The 20,184-nt window shown below is 36.6% G+C and overlaps 1 protein-coding gene across 1 annotated transcript; it reads right to left on the minus strand.

Annotated features, from left to right (window-relative positions):
- Nucleotides 1-19: 19 nt before the first annotated feature.
- Nucleotides 20-19,797, minus strand: LOC100543920 (opsin-5-like). The gene is given in 7 exon segments (XM_019614020.2): nt 20-1,973; nt 1,975-1,998; nt 8,911-9,245; nt 10,984-11,111; nt 12,179-12,341; nt 15,145-15,232; nt 19,295-19,797. Coding segments are annotated over 7 exon segments (1,368 nt in total). The 5' UTR covers nt 19,337-19,797; the 3' UTR covers nt 20-1,385.
- Between the last annotated feature and the right edge of the window lie 387 nt (nt 19,798-20,184).

Raw genomic sequence — 20,184 nt, forward strand, 5'->3', positions numbered from 1 at the left:
TATATAAATTTGTCATTTAAATTAGTATATCAAAATATTATTTCACCATGAATCTAACTTGTGCCACAGCTCAAAGAACAGTCACAGCACAAAAATGTCCATTTATTTCTGATTGTTTTAAACAGCTGCATATTACAGCTAGGATTTCAAACATCTGTATAGAACCCAAGCAAGCAGCCCCTCTGCACAATACAGATTATTGTGGGGCTTTTTTTGCCTTTAGATAGTGTGACATTTTTAGGCTTTGCAATGACATATCGATTTAAGCCTCCAAACATGCGACTGTGTTGGTGAATCCTCCAGAGACTTATTCATATATCCAACTTTGTGCACTGACGTCAATGGGACTCCATACAGGAAGGACCAAATGACCTTTGAACATCACTTCCAGTCCTGTTTTGCACTGATTCACCACTGGAAAATTTCAGCATGACCTGAAGTTCTCAAAGCTGGATCCTACGTCACTGAGGTCAGTGAAAAGTTGCATCGATGGTGCAGGAATTCCTGCAGGAATAGGTTCCCACTTGGGTCCATGTATCTGGGTAGCCTTGGAGAAATCACACGCCTTTTCTGATTGCTTCTTCTTGGTCCTTGAAAAGACAGTATTTTTGACCATAGAGGATGTCTTTTCTGTAATACCTTGAAAACCCCTACACTAGTCAAGATTCTTGCCCATTACGATATTTCTGGGCCAGTTCTTTGCCATCCTAATTCTGATGACCAATAGAAAAAACTGGGTATAACAAATAATGTTTTACAGCAACTTCCTCTCAAATTATACCAAAAAGGCAAAAAAAAATCTTCAAATTACCAGATATACCGTGATTTCATTCATGTGGAATGTGGTCAGAACCTCCCTGTTCATCTCTAAGCAGCCTGTGACTCCCAGGGAATACAAGATGTGGCCATTTGGCATCCCTTCTTGGAAATGAGGCATTTCAGTTGATATTTCCATTTTCAGTTGTTATAACAAGTAAAACATCATAAGATCATTCTTTTAAAACTCTACATTGAGTTATTTGTTCTAAACATACAAGATATAAAATACACAAAGACTAGAAAGGGTAATAACTCCACAGAAAACCTCTCAATATTTAGTGTGTTCTCTTCAAAATGGAGTACACAGAGGTTGCAACACACAGAGAGGATTTCTCTGATGTAGTGTTTGCTATGAATTCATTTATCACAATACACTTAAGTCAGTATGGCAAGAGTCACACATTTATAGCATGTCCATGCTGCAGCATGTGCCCCATCAAAGAGCGCAAGAGAAAGAGGAGAAAGATAGAGTAGAAAATGGGATAATAGAAGGGCTTTTTAAAAGAAGTTACATTCATAAATCCAAAATAACGACATTACCACCAGATTGTTTCATATAAGCAGCTCTAGAGATCTGTAAATGTACAGTGCACAGGTACTGCTTCCAAGGTGATTTCCAAGTTATCAAGTTCAGTGCTTTTTTCTTCCTGATCAACCACCTTCATTGAATTCCTACTGCCCTCTGTCATTTCTACTTGGAGGTCATTTTCCAAGGACTCACGTTCTTGAGGGTGACATCCCATAGTGCTTAACCTCTCCTGGCAGCATTTTGGATAGCTTTTAAAGCATTCAAAAGTATGATTGCCCTTTTCAGATGGAAAATAAGAACATCCTTCCATATCCGGAAGAGCATTACAGCTGAATTCATTTCTGCCCTTAAATGTTCTCAGGCCAGCGTTGAAAGTTGATCTGTAGATCTGCAGCTCCTTGACACAAAAACAACACCTGACACATAACTGTTGGAGAACTGAGAAATCTTTGGCAACGATACTTCGGAAATTGGGCTTCAGAAGAAGATGGATAATAGGATTGTAGAGAGTGGAAGACTTTGCGAAGACAGCTGGAATAGCAAAGGCTAAAGGAGGAATCTTATCTATTGATCCAAAAGCTGCCCACATGGCAATGATGGCATAAGGGCTCCAAGCAGCAAAAAATACCAATGCACACCGCAATACTCAGCTTGTAGACCAAAAAAAAAAGAGAGAGAGAGAGAAAGAAGTGAATTAAAAAATTGCATGGATGAGAAAAATAGCTGCTGAAATAGTATATAAATAAAACACTACCTGCTTAGTCCTCCCAGTATATCTCAACTGCTCTTCAAACACATATTTGTCTGGCAACTTTATTCTGCCTGAGACTTGGTTCTGATTATAACTTCCAGAGTTAAAACATATCAGCTCTTACATTCCATTTCTTCTTCACTAAAGTACCACTAAAATTCTTATTACACCAAAATAGAATCCAACCTAAAAAAAAAAAAGGATACCATTCTGAGGAAACTTTGGACTGTATTGCAAAGTTGTTTGTATCTACTTTCTAGTTCACAAGTAATGCTAGTTTTCCTGGTTAGGGAAAGTCTTCCATAATTGTTTTGTTTGTGCTTAATTGGAGTCATGTGCAGGCATATGGCAGCCAAAAAGCAGATTAATCATGAAGGTGAATCAAATTCATGAATTTAAATTTAACTCTACCTCAAAATTATTTGTCCCACTAAGCTTTATCAAAAAAGCTTAACAAAGGCATTAAAAAAAAAAAGTTTTTTGGTATAAATTATCACAGAGATGTGTGAAATGCAACAATAAGTATTGGGTCTATAGTAAACTCTGGGAAATCTAAACTAAACTGTAAGCTTGTACAGGCAGACGAACATGGAGGGCATCATTCTAAGCCTGTTTTATAATGGAAGTACATGTACATTTTAAAGACAGAAATAAGAATATTCATGCTTCTGAAGGAGCTTCAGAAGTCCATGTTTGCCAAAAGTACATATTTACAAATGAGGAAGATAGTAGAGATTGTATTCCCTTTAGAGTAGTATCAGATCTAAACAAAGAGATAAGGGAAGTACTTTTGTTTTCAGTTGCTAATTGTCCACCTGCCTGAGCTGCCCTCTGCAAGTGGGAGCACAGAGCTGCTAACTAACTCTATTAACTGCAAATCTAACACTTTTCTCAGTGAGATTCTGGCTGTAGATTAAAGATTGCAAAAATTGTAGGTTTTTTTGATTGTGAGAGACTACATGGTTGTATTCAGTGTGAGTCTGAGTTGGGCACTGAGCACTGAACACAAGCAGAAAACACATAAGACTCTTCTAAGGCATAGAAAGCCACACAAAATGCTATTATTTTCTCCCTGACTTCAGTAGTTTCACAAACTTCATTTTGTAAGAAGAAACGTATGGTGATTACCAAGAAACATGTAATACAAGTTTGATGAGGAATGTCTGTGGTGACTAACTGTTTTGGCTATCAGGCTAAAATCTGTTCATGAACATGCATATATCCCTAGGAAATAATTCACACCAATAGTTTTGTAGAAGAAATTTCCCTTTCATTGGTAATAACCACTGGTTCACTTGAAGTCCAAAGCTAAATATGGCAGAATTGAGAAATAAGACATTTTGATAGAATAAGACTAGTTAAAAAAAGATAAAGGCAAACCCATATGATGGGATTAACTTGATTTTTTCTTTCCGTAGTGCTCTTTTTCATTACATTAGCTGAAGGTCTGGTTCTACCTGTGGAAAAGCCAGTGCCATGTGCATCGATTTTGTGAGTCTGAACTATCCATGGCCAGTATAAAATGCTGAGACAAAAAGCAGTTTCTGTGGTAAGCAATAATCCTCGGCCCTTTACAGTAACATTAAGAAGAAATGGATATTAGAATTGATTGGTTTATTTCCCAGATGGCTTACTTATGGTAGCAATTAATCTTCAGGGTTGCAACAGGTTTTGCTTTGTTTCTGTGAGAAGGCATTTGGCACTACTTTTAAGGAGCTCTCAGCCAAGTTACCCAAAGGCATCAGTACAGCATTTAAAACAAAGTGAACATTCATCTTGCATAACTTTGGCTATCCAAAACTTCTATTCTAAGCCAAAGCCAGTAAAGGTTCTATACAATGTCAAGGGAAAGAGAAAGCAAGTGATATCATCCAAAGACATATGTCTGAAATAGAATGTGATGGATGGTTTTCAGGTCTTTGTCACTATCAAGTTCGAGGATGAACTTAAGACACCTAATTTTAAGTGAAGTGCACCTAAACAAAAGGAACCTTATTCAAGATACTTGAGCGTATCAACAATGCGTATGCATAGATGCATCTAGAAACAGACTTTATTATTATTGTCATGCCACATATTGAAATGTCTTGAGTTTAAAGTGCCTGCACAGCACCTAATACTCTCTCCACAGTAAGAAGTATGAGGAGTGGTTTAACCAGTGATGCCAGCATGAGGTGGGAAAGAACATCAAGATTTTCATGAGTAAAATAAAAGAGGAGAGTTTTGGTGAGGCAGTTATAAAGTAAAATTGTGAGCATTCACAAGAAATATAAGGAAGGATACCTTTCTGCTTTTGCAAGCAAATAAACCAACTGTTACCATTGCCACTGCTGAAATGCATCACCCCCCCATCTCACTGTGCTCACATCCATTGTCCAGTCTTCATAAAAGTTCAGCATTGATGAATGCCAATGGGTGACATTTTTTTCCACATGAAGGAATTCAATTCCACATACACACTTCCATATCCAGATACCATTATGTCAGACTGAGCCTCTGCTGCCATCTGTCATACAGTAATGAAATGTAATGGAATATTGGTGGAAAGGTTCAACCTCTACTGTCACATCACCAACATCTGCCCCTGACATACTGGGCAAACATAATAAAATTGGAGGTATTACCTTTGGATCAGACCCCATAGATGAGGCCATGAGAAAGCCATTAGAACAATACTTTTTTCTTTCCTTTCACTTTTACAGTAATTGCTATGGGTGAAACTATTCTGCTGAGAATAGGAAGTTGTTCCTACGAATTGTTTCTGAAAGGGCGTGTGGAACTTTTTTCAAAATCTGAGATTTGTCCCAGTGCATGCTTATAAACAGCAAATTAATTCCTTTGATTCAAATATTTGTATGCCTCAAGGAACTATTACAACCTCTATTATTTCTTCTGTAAAATAATAAGCCAGGGAACCAGTGCATTGTTAAAATGGAGGAAATAGAAAAAGAAATTAGAGATTCACAGGCTAAGTTTTGAAAATTCATATTCTGAATTTTACTCCTCCCTTCAATCAACAAAGCACCAAATAATAAAAAATAAAATAAAAATGGCAAAATACTGTTACAGTACCATGACTAAAAGAAATAAATCCCCACATGCCACCATGTATGCCTTTGGATAGATATTATAGCACATAACTATTATTTCTTTGAGGTTGTAATTTGTTAATTTTGAATATGAAACAATGCAAATTTTTTAGCCTTCCGGTCTACCAAATTATACTTCAATATTTTAAATCTTATGCTTTAGATCCATCACAAATTACAACCTCAAAGAAGTAATAGTTATGTGCTATAATATCTACCCAAAGGCATACACAAAGTCTGAATTAGAACAAAAAATTGAACACGACTTCCTAGGCCAAAGGTCTATCCTCTTGTGACTTTAAGCTAAGTGTGCTGTGGAGCATTTGGAGATGGTATTTGGACAAATATTTGGTGAGATGTGAAGTTACACTCCCAGCATTTTTTCTCATGCAACATCTAGGAGGAACTTGGCTGTATTTCTGAAATTGCTTAATCCCGAGGAACTCCTGAAGAAGTGGTAATTTTCTACGTCTCAGCTTGCATTCATAATATTTATCTGCTTTATCTGTATGCCTAAGAGCCTACTTTCTCCAGAAACTGGCATACTCATGCACTTGTGAAGAAAGCAGATGAGAACAGCGTCCTCTGTATGCATTCTAATTGATATTTATGGTACTCTATAATAATAAAAGCAATTTCAGTAGTTAGCCAACCTTGTAAACTCATGAGCACAAAAACACTAATAGCACAAGACATCTCGCATTTGATTTTCTAAAAATTTTGCTGTTGTCATTCTAAAGTAGCACAGAAATAATCCTAGCAGATAGATCTTTTAGCGCTGCAAGTACATCAGTAATAATGAATGTTATCTGCATTTTATTGCTCTTTTTCATAAAAAAAAAAATTCAACTACTACTAAAACCAACAAATACATCAATGTAGGACTGAACTTGATGCTATGACCTAGCTACACTTACATGGCTTAGTGAAGAGGTAGCAGCTAAGTGTACAGAGCAATATAGATTAAAGCAAACTGCGGGAACCTCAGAAATGCTTGCAGAGGAACCTATCCACAACAATTACTTGGAACCTCGAAGGATCAGCTGCCAAGCTTTAGGAATCATATATCTGGGCTTAGACTTATTGTAACCATTTAAGTCTTGCTTTAAGTGACCAGATCACTTTCTAGATTTAGTTTTTCAAGACTAACAAACAACACTGAAGCTCTTCAGCTGAAGTTGGATCAGAGGTAGAGGTCAGATCTGACTAAGAATCCTAAGTTACAATTCCTTGATTTCAGAGGCAGTACGGTAAGATCAGAAGAATGGGCTTTAAATTGTCACTAATTTGACAGAAACTACAATTCTTCCAGCTGGAAAATTTACAGTTCAACAAATAATCATGCCAAGTTAACCACAACATTGATGTATTTGGGATGGTTTGGTTTTGCAGAATATCCTAAGCAAAAAATAAACCTAAAGGGGTCCTCTTTTCTCCTCTCTGCTTTTATGAGTTTGACTTAAACCATCCCTCTATCAAATGTCTCCAAGAGATTATCATGTAAAACTACTTGTTTTTCGTATTATTATTTCAGGGTGAGACACTGCAGATAAATAGTTTCAGAGCAACCCTTGTCAAAGACTATACAATCTAACAGTGAAGATCAAAGCAGTTCCCAAGGGAAAAAAATAGATAAAAATAAATAACTATAAAGATTAGAGATGATAAAGAATAAATACTTGTCAGTAGATGACAGGCAATATTCCTAGTGATCCAGCATCATACCAGCATCAACTTATATGACATTTCAGAATGAGTTTGTGTTAACATCACAAAGAAAGTGATGGAGAAGACTGTACTCATTTTTCCAGTTTTTATTGGAAGGAACTCATAAGAATAACAAGTAATGCTGAGCAAAATATGCATACACATTTTTGAGCATTACAGGCCTACAGAGTAAGCAGAATCTAAGTCTCATTGACCAAGATTAGTCAATTAGGCTATGAAGAGTATTAAAAGTTAAATAATTAAAGGATTGTTTTGTGCAGTTCAGTGAAAGATGTAAGAAAACAAATGTGTACTGCAAATTCAGACTTGAGGCAGGGATATACATAAAAGCTTTAGTAGGAAAATGTTTCATCTAAGGGTTATTGCAAATAACAACTAGATAAGACAAGGGAATACTCCTTGGCTCTTAAACTGTTTGGATTGAGGATATTTAAGTTACAAAACCATGCCATAAGCAGGAGGATATCATTTCCCACAAAGATTAAAACCAAGACACTTAAAGAGTGAGACCAGGCAGATTAACATGTTCTAGAGCAGTATTCTGATAATTTGATGAGAGATGTCAGAGAGTTCAAACTTGTTAATATGGAAAAGAGAAAGCAGATGATCTGTGTAGAAGCACATCTCAGAGTATTGATATTCCTGAACAGAGAGAAAATATAAAGGTAAGCAGACTCCAAAACGAAAACTGATAAGAAAGATGAAATAGAAAGAAAGAAATAGTGAGAGAAATTAGAGAAGGGTTCATGGAAATAAAGAAAAGACAAAGATTAGACACAATTAACAGAATCAAGAAGTAACATTCTCTATGCCTTTCAAGAAGCATATTATCTACAGAGTAAACTATACCTAATGCAAAGCTACTCATATTATAGTATATTTATTATTTAGTTTATTTATTTACTTCCTGGAATGCAGTTTGGCAGCAAGAAACAAATATCCACAACAAATTCTGTGACTAGATTTAATTTTACTCTATGAGCCAGTGAAATAGAAACCTGAAAAGGCTTTGGTTCAAAAAGTATTTATGAAGATACCCTTTTGTCCTGTGTCCAGTTATACAGAAATGAATTTGATTTTGTTTCTATTTTTAACAGTCTTTAATGATAATGGATCCTATCAAATGTCTGTTACTGGGCAAACAGAATTCACTCACTCAGAAATATCATGGCTTTCATAAACAGTGGTGCATGCTTAGCATGAGGCTGAAACTCACCTCCAGATTGGACTCCAACCTTTCTTTCAATCAGAGATGACATTACCAGGATTTTATTAAATGATATTACTAGATGCACGCTTTGCTGTCAAAGACACCTGACAGAGTTCCTACTGACATCGATTTTAGAGTATAAATAGATACTCTTCTGTGTGAAAAGGCTTTTGAAGGTCTACTACAAGAGGGACTGACTGTAAAGCTTTAATAAAATAGGCTCAAGGGAGATGCAAAATAGTAGAAGCTAAAAAAAGGCTGATTATGGGAGACCTCACAAACATGGAGAAATAAAGTATTTTGGGAATACGAAAAGACAGCCTGAACACCAAGACCCAGCATTAGAGATTCACTGTTAAGAAATGTTTCCTATGCTTATCACTGATATCTGAAAAAGCAGAGTCTTTTGTACGGTAAAACACTTACTGTTTCATGTACTGTTTTTAAGTTTCATTCCATGTTCAATCATGGCATTTAAAAGTCTAGATTTTTTACAGAAATGTTCCAAATAATTTCTTTAAGAAAAAGTATTAAATCTCAATTTTCACCAACAAGGAAGCTCTGTGAACTTAATTATCATCCCCCAGAAGCAGCGTTGTTACTTGCATGTTTAGCAATTAATTGCCATAGAGCAAAACTGCACAAGACAATTCTGCTTTCTGAAATAAAAATATAGTAAGGACTGAATTTTCCTTCTCTATTTTCTTCTCTGGATTTTTTGGTTTTTGAATGGTGCTGCCCAATTGCAGCAAAAACAGTTTGTCAAAGACTAACTTTTAGATACCTTGACAGTAATGGTTTGCACGTTGTTTATCCTGGTGGGACCAGAGACATGCTGCTCCACTGCTCTCCTGGATTCTTTCACAGTTACCAGAATAAGTGAGTAGGATGTGAGAATTACTCCGCAGGGGAGAATAAAACAGAAAATAAAAAGAACGACAGTGTAAGACATGGACGTGATTTCTACATTGGTGGATTGCCAGTCAATGCAGCAAGCTGTGCCATAGGGCTCCTCTCCATATTCTCCCCAGTGAGCAAGGGGTGAACAGGCAAATATTGCTGCATAGGTCCAAGCACAGGCTATCAATATTTGTCCGTGTTTTCTCCTGAACCTGTTGCCTGGAAGACACAAAACAACCAGTGAAGACCAGCACACAGCAGTATTGTAATCTCCAGTTAACTGAACAAGTCAAAGGTAGATTGACAGGCCCTTGTATTGCCCCCTGGACATTTCCTTTTTTCTTTTTCCTTCTCTCAGGAATAATACTCTGTAACCTTCTACAGACTGCTTCTCAAAATATTGTCTGCAAAACAACTGAACACAAGTAATCCACAGAGTACACCAGCCATTACACTAAAAGAAACTATCATTTTTTTTCCTATCTGAACAAGATGTCAGGTTGGGTTTTTGTTTTAAACACAAAATTCAAGCATTATGAAGAGCAAAACAGTACAATGGAGCCTTGCTCTACAAGTAGAACTCACAATGGACTGCAAACTTCAGAGTTGCAATATGACTGGACCAAGACTAAAATAAGTGTTGGTATTTTTTTGGACACAACTTTCAAAGTAGACCTTGGTAAAGAAAACCTAAAGGAGTAGAGTCTTTACAAGAAGTGCATATCAGGACTACTGTTTTTTAAATAAGGAAGCAGGATAAAGTTGTAACAATACCCTCCATTCAAACAGTAGTTTAGAAAAACAAAACTCTCAGCAGAAATGTGTTTACTTCCTGACTTCGGGTTAATATTAATATTAACTTCAGGTTAATAATGCATAACTTTGGGAAAAGAAAAAATGAGTACAAAGTAACAGATTTAAAGATTTGTGTGAATGCTCTAGAGAAGACATTGTTTCTCAGGTCATGCTTCCAAATTTCCACACACTCTAAATTAAAAAAAAAAGGACGTGTCTTATAAAACTATATGGAAACACTGCTGAAATCTGAGCTAGAGTAGAAATGCAAAAGATATAAATAAATATATGAAGATATTTACTAAAACAGAAAAATATTTAAATTTAAATGAAAGTCTGTACTTGAAGATTGACCTATGCTGTGCTGAGAAAGCAAGTGGGTAAAGGTGACAATTAGATTGTCTTTAAATCACTATTAGCTCTACATTTCCCTACCTTCAGCTGCTTGCTTCTCAACCACACAGGGCCTCACTGTAACAGATAAGCAAAAAGTATTACCCCTAAAATATAAGACTTACAGAACACGAGGGATGTGTTGCCAGATGAATGCTGTACCAGAAAAATTTAATCTGTAGCAGTATTATATTTGATCCAAATTGTTCAGCTGCTAAATCAGCATTTAGAATTTCTAACTATGATCTGCATTCCTCAAATGCTCAAAACCATTAACCAGCTAGCACTTTTCTGTTAAATAACTCAGTCTGTCTGCCAAAACTCACTGATCTTCTTAGTCTGACTTTTTACTTGATTGTGAAGTTCTGTTGAAAAGTAAGGATGTTATTTGGAATAGAGGTTGGCAGAAAGAGGAATAGCACCAGTTGTTATATCAACATAAATCTAAATGAATAAATATCTAAATGTAACAATGAACTCTGAAAACATTCATTTACTCAGGCTAGCCCTGCTTTCAGCTCAGAACTCTTATTTCATGCCACCAAATTGTCACCCAGAATTAAAAGAGATTTAGAGTAATTATTTGCACATATAGTTATGCAAGATGGGCAATAACCATTATAGTTAGATCTTAATGATCAGAGGAAAAATGCATTGTCTGACCAGATGTAAAAGAGCTCTGCTATAAAAGTAGTAGTCTCTAGGACACAAAACTTGGAAATGATCATCTATGTTCACATGAAAAACTTAGACAAAAACAGTAACTCACCATAAGCTGGAAAGCAAATTTTGAGGCAGCACACAACACTCAGTAACGTCAGTGTCGAGAGACTGCAGATCCCAAAGAATACCCCACAGAATGCATAGAACAAGCAAATGTGTTTCCCATACAACCACCTAGCAAATAAACATGTTGACATTTAGATGCTATCCTTCTTTTTCAAGCATAATACAAAATTGTAGAAATACATTTATAGCTGTTGTCTTAAAAATAAGTAAATAAGCTTGCATTATCAAATTATTTGCTGATTGGTAATCAACTACAGAAGAGGCTCTCAGAGGAAAAAAACTTACAGCCAGTACAATGGTCACATCTTCCTTTAGTATTATGATTCACACTTAAGCCTTTTTATTTTTAAGAAACAAAGCACTGTTTTAATTATAAAGATTCTGAAAAGAAAAAAATAATCAAACTTCTCATCATAGTAGGCCAAGGTCATAAGTGAATACTTCTTTAGTTTTTTTATTATTATTTTTTTTTTTATTGCTTATGTTTCATCAAAACCAACAGATTTTCTTGTGAAGGTTTCCCAGGGGAAGAGAAATTTGATCTGAATCACTGCATCTCCTCATTTTCTATTCAGAAATACACAAGATTTGCAGTAGTAGTAATCAAAAGATTGTGAAGACAGACTCCACTTAGCATAATTAGCAATATATTAACCAAGCTTTAAAGAAGAATCACAAAAATCAGATGTGGAACAGTGATTGTTGATTGAATTCATGTGGATGAAGAGGAAAGAAGTCGGAATGGAATTGAAAAGTTCTAAATTCAGTGTTGGCTTAAAATATTTATTTTTAAATTTAGGCATAGCAAATACATTCAGTTTTATTTTCATGCTACCAAATTTTACTGCACAAATTAAGAGGAAAAAAAAAAAAGCATTTCGCCATCACTGCCCATGAAGAATAAATGCAGTACGTAGAGGATATTTAGAACAAAATCTTTGCAGCCTCTCAACCCTGCAGAAATCCAGATGACAGTAATCTCAAATAGATATGAACACCAATTAATTAATACCAACAGCCCACATATCTGCCATTAACATAGCTTACTCCTCTCAGCCCCTCTACTTAATTTCAACTATAATAAGAGAAGTGGCAGAGTAATTTAGTCTTCCTCACAGACACAGACCTCCAAAGCCTGCAGAGGGTGTTAAATATCACGTGCATAGTGAACAAACCTGTGTGAAAGGCTGGAGGTTACAGCTAGTGGGTACAATGTCAGTGTCATTGCAAGGTCACTGATGGCAAGATTAATAATGAAGTATTCTGCTGGTTTCAACAAATGTTTTTTCTTGTAGGAGATATAAAGGAGAATGCTGTTCCCACACAAGGAGCATATTCCTGCAGAGAAACATACAACACGGATTTAGAATTGACTGTAGAATCTAGAATTGAATTAGCTTGGATATAAGGAAAAAGTTTTTTATGATAAGGGCAGCGAAGCACTGGAACAGCTGCCCAAAGAGACATTCAAGGTCAGGCTGGACAGGACTCTGAGCAACCTGATGTAGCTGCAGATGTCCCTGTTCATTGCAAGGGAGTCGGACCAAATGATCTTTAAGGGTCCCATCCAATTCAAAAGATTCTATGGAACATTTACTTCATCCATCTTTTATTTTCCTGCACAGGAATCATGTATTACCACAGCCGGCATAGTTAGCCATTGTAGTTATTTATTAGATTAACTTGTCTCCTTTATTATGTTCGTGACTTTCTCATCTTTATATTTCAAATATTTTTAGAAATTTCTTATTGTCCTTCCTGTTTTGTCTAATCTATCTACAGAGAGGTAATCCATAGTATCAGAGTGGCCATAGGTCTCTAATTGAATTTTATCCACTAAATGACCTGTCAAAAAACGCTTTACTATTAAGCCAGAGATGTTACTCAAGTGATGCTGCTAGTGTTTCCCCAGTTCCAGGTCTACAGTTCTCCATCTGGTAGCCCTTCCTTTCTCTTTGAAACCTCTCAGAGGTGCCTGTTATAGTTTCTAGTAGTAACAGACAATACAGCAAGAATGTTGATTAATACATGAAAGAGAAAAATGTAGTTAAGTAATGTTTTTACTCAGTGCAGATGCAACAATTTTCTCTGGGAGTACCACTTCCAGTATGAGACTGCCAAGAAACTTAAGCAAGCTACAAATAGACAACAGAGCTGCAATATTAGACAACAGAGGACAAGCCACTCACTCCTTACCTTTAAACCAGCCAGCCACTAAAACCTATGAAATTTAGACAATTTCAGAAGATGAGAGAGCAGTCAAAAAGCAGAATTTTAGGCACGCCTAATGAACTGAACGATCCTATCATTAATATAGTGTAAAGTTAAACCACTGAGAAGAGCCCAAGTGCTTTTTTGGACCTGTTTGTTATGGCTCTGGAAAAAATATCATTTTACCTATAGAATGCAGGTAAACACAGATACAGAAATTGAGTTTAGCAAGTTGCATAGATACCTACAGCACAAACCATTAGCTCTTTATACATATAAGAGAATATGCCTCATTTAATGACCCTCTCCTAGGAAAAAGATAAGTAGTTTTCCAGAAGTTCTATAGACTATGATATTTTCTTTTAAATGAAATGTCAGACTAGCAAGTTATGTTAGGCAGTGATTCTGAATTCATCTCCATTGCTGGTCTCTTTAAGCCATTCCTTTTGAATTCTAATTCTGGAACTGTGCAAAAATTTTGCAAAGAAATTTATAACAACATTTTTGCTGGTGTCAGCAAACAGATCCAAGTACTCAATCAGAATCAGGCCATTTTCTGTAGTCTTATAAATGCACTGTATCTTTGTTTTTAAGCTCTTCAGAGCTTTGACATGACTGACACAGTAGATGCTGGGGGAAAAACCTGATAAGTGACTCAGTAATCTGGATGTGGTTGTTTACCATGGGATTCAGAAAAAGGAAGTTAAAAAGAAAGTTCTGAGGATGCATGAGTAGCTGAGCAGATATGAGGGAGGAGGTACATGGTGTGGGTATAAATGAAATCTTAGCTATTTTAACAGGCAGTTATCTGTTGTTGATATCAAAAACTGAAATAAAGCTACATCAGAAAAATTCCAGTCTATCTGGCAGAAGAAATACAGTATGATATTTCTGCTGGGAAATTACTTTTTTGTTAGCTGAACAAGCTCTGCAAACTCAGGAACGCAAACGCTTCAAGAACTTCTCCCTCTAAATTGACCTACATTGTCCAGACACTTTCCTCTTGAAATTAACTGTCCATATACATCTACACTCTAACAGGAATAGGGCTTATATTCACTTAAAATTTTCAGTATTGAAAGAACATACTGAAGAACTTGCTAATATTTGAAACCATTAAGATACCAATATTCGTTGACAGCTGAAAGGGATTAAAGTGACAGATTCATTTTTTGTTGGCATATTTATCTTGTATTTGTCCCATACTTCAGGGTTAATATTAGTTGCCTTTTTTTTCTTTCCTATTAAGGCATTCATTTAACTTCTACATATTTTTTCCACCATCTTGCAAAGCACCAGAGAGTAGCCATGCTTTGTGTCCTTAGCCAAGGGGTCAGTCATTGCTCTCCAGATGTCGGGGTTGCCTTTCCTTTCCTCTGACTCATAGTTTATTGACCAATAGCATTAGGATTGGATCTGAATTTTTTTCCTCAATTAGACCAGGACGATGGAGGAGAGATTTACCTCCTCTGTAACAGCAGAGCCCATTTCCCAGAAATCTCACTTTCTAACGCAGTGTCTGTAAAAATTGGCCATAAGCCTGATCTTTCTGGTACCTTATCCAGGCCCATAATGACTACTTTTGCTATTTTACTATAAGGAGTCAGGACACACTGTTCTTTGATTTGCAACAAGGTGTGGAAAATAAAAACTCTCATTTAGACGCAGTGACAGTTATACAGATACAAAAAAAATGCCAAAGATTCAAAATCCAGCATACCTGTCCAGGTACACCTAACATTGAATACAGCTTTTGTTCCTAAAATAAAACAGGATAAATTATGTTACCCAGTGCTTTTTCCCCCTTTTAGAATACAGAGAAACTTGTCTCTTCTCAGAAACAAATTTCTTTCAAAGTTGCTTACTTCTCTTTGTTGCACCAAACATAACAAAAGCTCTATAAACATATGTACCATAAAATCAGACTTACCGAAGACCATATAACATGTTCCAACAACAATATCAGCTGCTTCTGTTATTTTGGACTGGAATGTTGAATTAGCAAAAGATGGGTCCATCTGAAAACAAACAAACCAAAACAGGATACAGTATTACAAATGCAGTACAAAAGCAAATATCTGCAAGCTCTCTCTAAGGCTATAAGCTGTACTCTGCATAAAGGACAGGAAGAATTTCATTTCATTTTTTGAATTAGCAGTTAATTTACCTGAATAAAGGTTTTGATGAAGACAGAGGCAGGCTCCTTTCAGTGCCAGGACAAGAGGCAATGGGCACACATATAAGAGGATCTCTCAGAATATCAGGCACCACTTCTGTGCTGTGCAGGTGACGAAGCACTAGCACAGGCTGCCCAGAGGCTGTGTGTGGGCTCTGCTCCTCAGAGACCTTCAGCAGCTGCCTGGACGTGGGCCTGGGCCCCTGCACTTGTGTCCCTGATGGAGAGGGAGTTGAGTCTGGTGGACTCAGAGGGCACTCAGACTGTTTGAAATCACAGATGAATCATTGATGTCTAGATAAACACATTTCAATTAATTTGAAGGCCTCATCTATATTTGAGATCATCACAATAATACAGCTGCAAATGGTAAAAAGTGCCTTACGTATACGTAAGTACTTGTATAAAGTCTTCAGAAAGGAGGCTGTGTCACAAGTCAGTGAGATTTGTTAAACTTTCCCTACTTTGCAAAGACAGTTACACTGATGAAAAAGAGCTTCTGTCAACTGTATTCATGACGGTCTGAGAGATACACTGGCATAACTCAGAAAAATACCAGAATTAACATCTGCTGTCATCTGCTATTCCCATATTCCCTTAAGTAGCCTGCTGTGGGGCCAGCCCTGTGACCCAGTCCAGACCTTTCTGCCTGTGTGAAGTAGCTCAGTACCAGACAGAGGGCACTTACTTCTGTATTGTAATACTCCTGCTAGAGGCAGACTCAGCTCGTAGATGCTCTCACATACAGGGTTTAACACACCATCTAATTCAAGGGAAAAGACCTAAGACAAACTTTTCTAGCACAGTATATAGTAATATATGTGTGTGTGTCTTCTCACAGGCAGGCTATTCTGCCCGTGGTCCCATCAGTTTTTTTCCCCATGCACCCCCCTATTTCCTCAACTGCCCTAATCCAGGGCACTCCTACTACTGACAACAAAGGACTACACATTTCTTCACTAGGTATTTCACCATGAGGAATGTTAAGCCTACTGTGTAACACCACAGAAGTTTATACTCTAATCCTTTTGCCAATATTTATTTCATTCATTAAGCAGAAACTGGAAGATTTCACATCATAAGCCTCATTGTTTCCTAGTGGCCAGTGCTGCTGCATGTGACTGCCCTCAAGAGACAGCAACCAAAATAGCAATGGGACGTTCAGCTGCTTCCTCCCTGAGGCAAACTCTTCACAAGGAAAAGCCAAGCTCCTGACAGATATTACTACTATATTTTCAGTGTTTTATCCTATCAAAAGCAATCTTGATATTTAGTAAAAGAAAAGGCAGTCTACCATATATAAAGCACAGTTCTTCAGCTAATTATGAACTCTTGAAATATACTGAAACTCTTGGTTTTCCATTGAGCTATGGTCGTTCATCAGAGATAGATACTCTTAGATTTTATTCATATTGCTTTTATCACAGCAATACAGATAACAAAATCACACGCTGAGAAAAAGGGAGTTTTCTTCAAAGTGTACATACCTGGCTGGGCTGAGGCAGGGCAACATTTAAGCCACAGCATTAATGTAAAGAAATAATAGAAAGAATTTTTAACTAAAATCACACTTTCTCAGGATGAATGAAGCCCTTTAAAGTGTGAAATCCCAAGCTCAAAGTCTCCACAAACCTATCCTCTTAAGCAGTTTCCAAGCATCTACCTTCTTGACAACTTTTACAGTAATTTTGAAATTAGTTACAGTTATTAATTTTGCATATCAGTAGTCAACAGCTCTGAGGGGGTTACAGAAAGAAGGATTCTGTGGAAAAAGAAAAAGCATCAGTTTTAGAAAACATGGATGAAGCCATCTTCAAAGAGGAACTGAAAAAAGAACAGGTCTGCATGCTAACTGCAAGAACCACATGACACTTTCTTACATGTTTTGTATGGCAGAAATGTGATGTGCTGGAAAGCAACAAGATTTACTGGCTTTTTTTTTTTGGTTCCAAGTTTATGAGCTATATAATGATAATTTGGAAAAATACTCAGATTTTTCCCTCCATCCCTCACCAGCTAGATTGACTTGCCACACAGTTGTACATTTAAATACTAAATGAGCTCCATTAAACTTCTGATAGCATGCTAATTACACAAACCAAGTAACAACTAAGGCATCTGCATTCAATGTATCAATTTCAATAAAATGGTCCTTAAGTAAACTATTGTCACTGTGCGTAAATGCCATAAATCTTTCGTTTTCTCCCTTCCAGTAGTCTTTTCTTGACTTCTCTATCCTCAACAAATCACACTTTCCCTACATATTCAATGCTTCTCTTCTCCTACGCTATACATATTAACATAAAATGCTAAACAAAGCATGAAAAGTATTCATTAGTTTGCACAGCACAGCAGGAGGAAGTTAAAACCAACAGATGAAGAGATTTTAATAACTTATAATTAAACATAAATATATTTGTGGTAACTGGTAGGTACTATTTAATATCACTTAAAATAAGGACCATACAAATATCCTTACAATAAACGTAACAACATTTTGTGTTTTTTTTTTTTGTTATGGCTATACTCACAAAGACTTTGGATTTTGTAATGTGTAAAAATGGATTACACTTCACTCGCTGCGTGAATAAAAATTTCTGGATGCAAATTTCTATTCACTAATTTTATTTGCCCACATTTCTATTGTAGCATGCAATCGGAACATGAGCTGGCTATGCATGCATGCATGGATGAACCGAGATTCCATCATTATTCAGCCTTATGGGGAATTCTCTTGGAAATTAATTTGTTTTTCACTCTGATTATAAAAAGCCATATTTTTGGAGTCCAGGATTAAAACCATACTCATCTCCAACATCATGTCAGTCCATTGTCTATAAATAACATTTGCTGGAAGGACTAATTAGAAGTCAGAGAGCATTGTGTCATGTGTGCAGTAGATTATCCATGAATGAATGAGGGCTAGATCTGCCAGAAAATACAAGGAAAATCTGATATTACAAATCAATAAACTATTTTTTTCTTAAGTTTTCCAGTGCCAGATAATATGCCTCCATTTGTCCTTCTAATAACATTAAAAGCATCCATATGAATCAAATACATTAAAACGAGTACAGGTCTACAAAGAGAATGATCACCTACATACGTCTGAATGAAGTGTGGCAGAAGGAGAAATCCCTAATCACAAGTACAGAAATACTGCTACTTTTCCAGGACAACACAGAAAGTAAAGAAAATCTGATACTTAGTAAATCAGAACAAATGAAAATAGAGACAAAAGCTGTTGTGTACTTCAGCATGATCAGAGTAATCTCTATATTCCCTATTCAAACCAAAATCTAAGACTTATCGTGGACTTCCCTATACTAAGATATTGTCCTAGATCCAGATTTATAAGCGACCTCATAAAAGACCTCTCATAAGAAGTCACAGAGAGTCACACAACAAGATCACTTTATGATGCAAACAATTGGACTTGACAAACCAATCACCCAATCCTCACAAAGTCATTTAGAGAGATAGTTGGGGAAGGATGCAATAATTTGTTTTCACCATTTGTCTAGCTCCGATTTCCAGCACAGCAACTTCCACATCATCACAAAGTGACCAAAAAGAAGTTACCCTTAACCTCTCCATGGCAATTTAAATAGAATGAAATTAGGATAGAGTCTGTTTCTATTCCAGAAAACTCATTTCATTGGCCTCAGCTGAAGATCTGGCACTCCAGAATTTGGTCTTTCACTACAGTAGGCTAATCCATTATCAAAAATTTCTTGCTATTTGCACCATATCTTAGGAGTGCTATGGCTACCAACCTACATTTTCAATAGCACCTAATGCTGCCTTATTATTAACTCTATGCTCCAGCTTTCCTCTGGGAAAATACATTTGATCAAAATCCTTCAACTTTCAAAACCACCAGAATCCGTGAGGTCTTATTTACTCCAGGATCACCAATGGATATAAAGTATATTAAAACAGGCATCTTCCAGCAACGCAGTGCTATCTGCAGACCACGTAGGAATTGACCCTGCCACTTTGAAATATTCTGCCATTTCTTTCCAACCTCAAAATGCTTTCTGTCCTTAATTTTCTAGCCATCTAGCTTGGAAAATGATAGGGCATTTGCCACCTGCTTCAAATCCCCAATTTTCAAAATCTCACAGTAGCTAGTAGGAATCATGAAATCAATTACAGCTGATCAGAGTAGAGGCACGAAGGGACATACACCGGGCTACTCCCCAAATTCTTTCCACATGGGGGGCCTCGGTGCAGAGGCCTCAGGTCACACTCTCACTCAGTCACCAAAGGGATAATATATGCCAAAGGATATACTGTTCCTGTATGTAATTCCTCTTCTTGTAGTGAATTTGTCGCTTTTCACATAACAGCAACAAGAGGGAACTGCTAATCTTAAATGTGAGCATGACAGCTCCCTAATCAACACACACATCTAGATGCAACAGCAACATAGATACATCATAAAGTTCACTGAGTTACACAATGACTGTGTCACAAACCTTAAAATCCTTTACCAGCTCATGGACCAAGCTTTGAAGTTGCCAAGTACCATCTCTACAATGCACACATCCCATTTCTTATAAAACAAATTCTTCTTAGCAATGCACTTCTCTAGTGCAGTCTGAAATCTTCACCCATTCAGTGGGGCTATATCGAATTTTCCTTTCTGAGTTGCAATGTAACATGACCACAGTAACAAGAAAGTTTACCCCATGCTTCGAGATCATTGGAGACACAAGCTCAAAAGTCCCCAAAGTTTCCACTGAACAAAACAATGCTTTGTTTCAGGAATAAAATGCAGTCAGTCAGAAA

Source organism: Meleagris gallopavo, chromosome 3 (genome assembly GCF_000146605.3).
Source record: "Meleagris gallopavo isolate NT-WF06-2002-E0010 breed Aviagen turkey brand Nicholas breeding stock chromosome 3, Turkey_5.1, whole genome shotgun sequence".
NCBI lineage: Eukaryota > Metazoa > Chordata > Aves > Galliformes > Phasianidae > Meleagris > Meleagris gallopavo.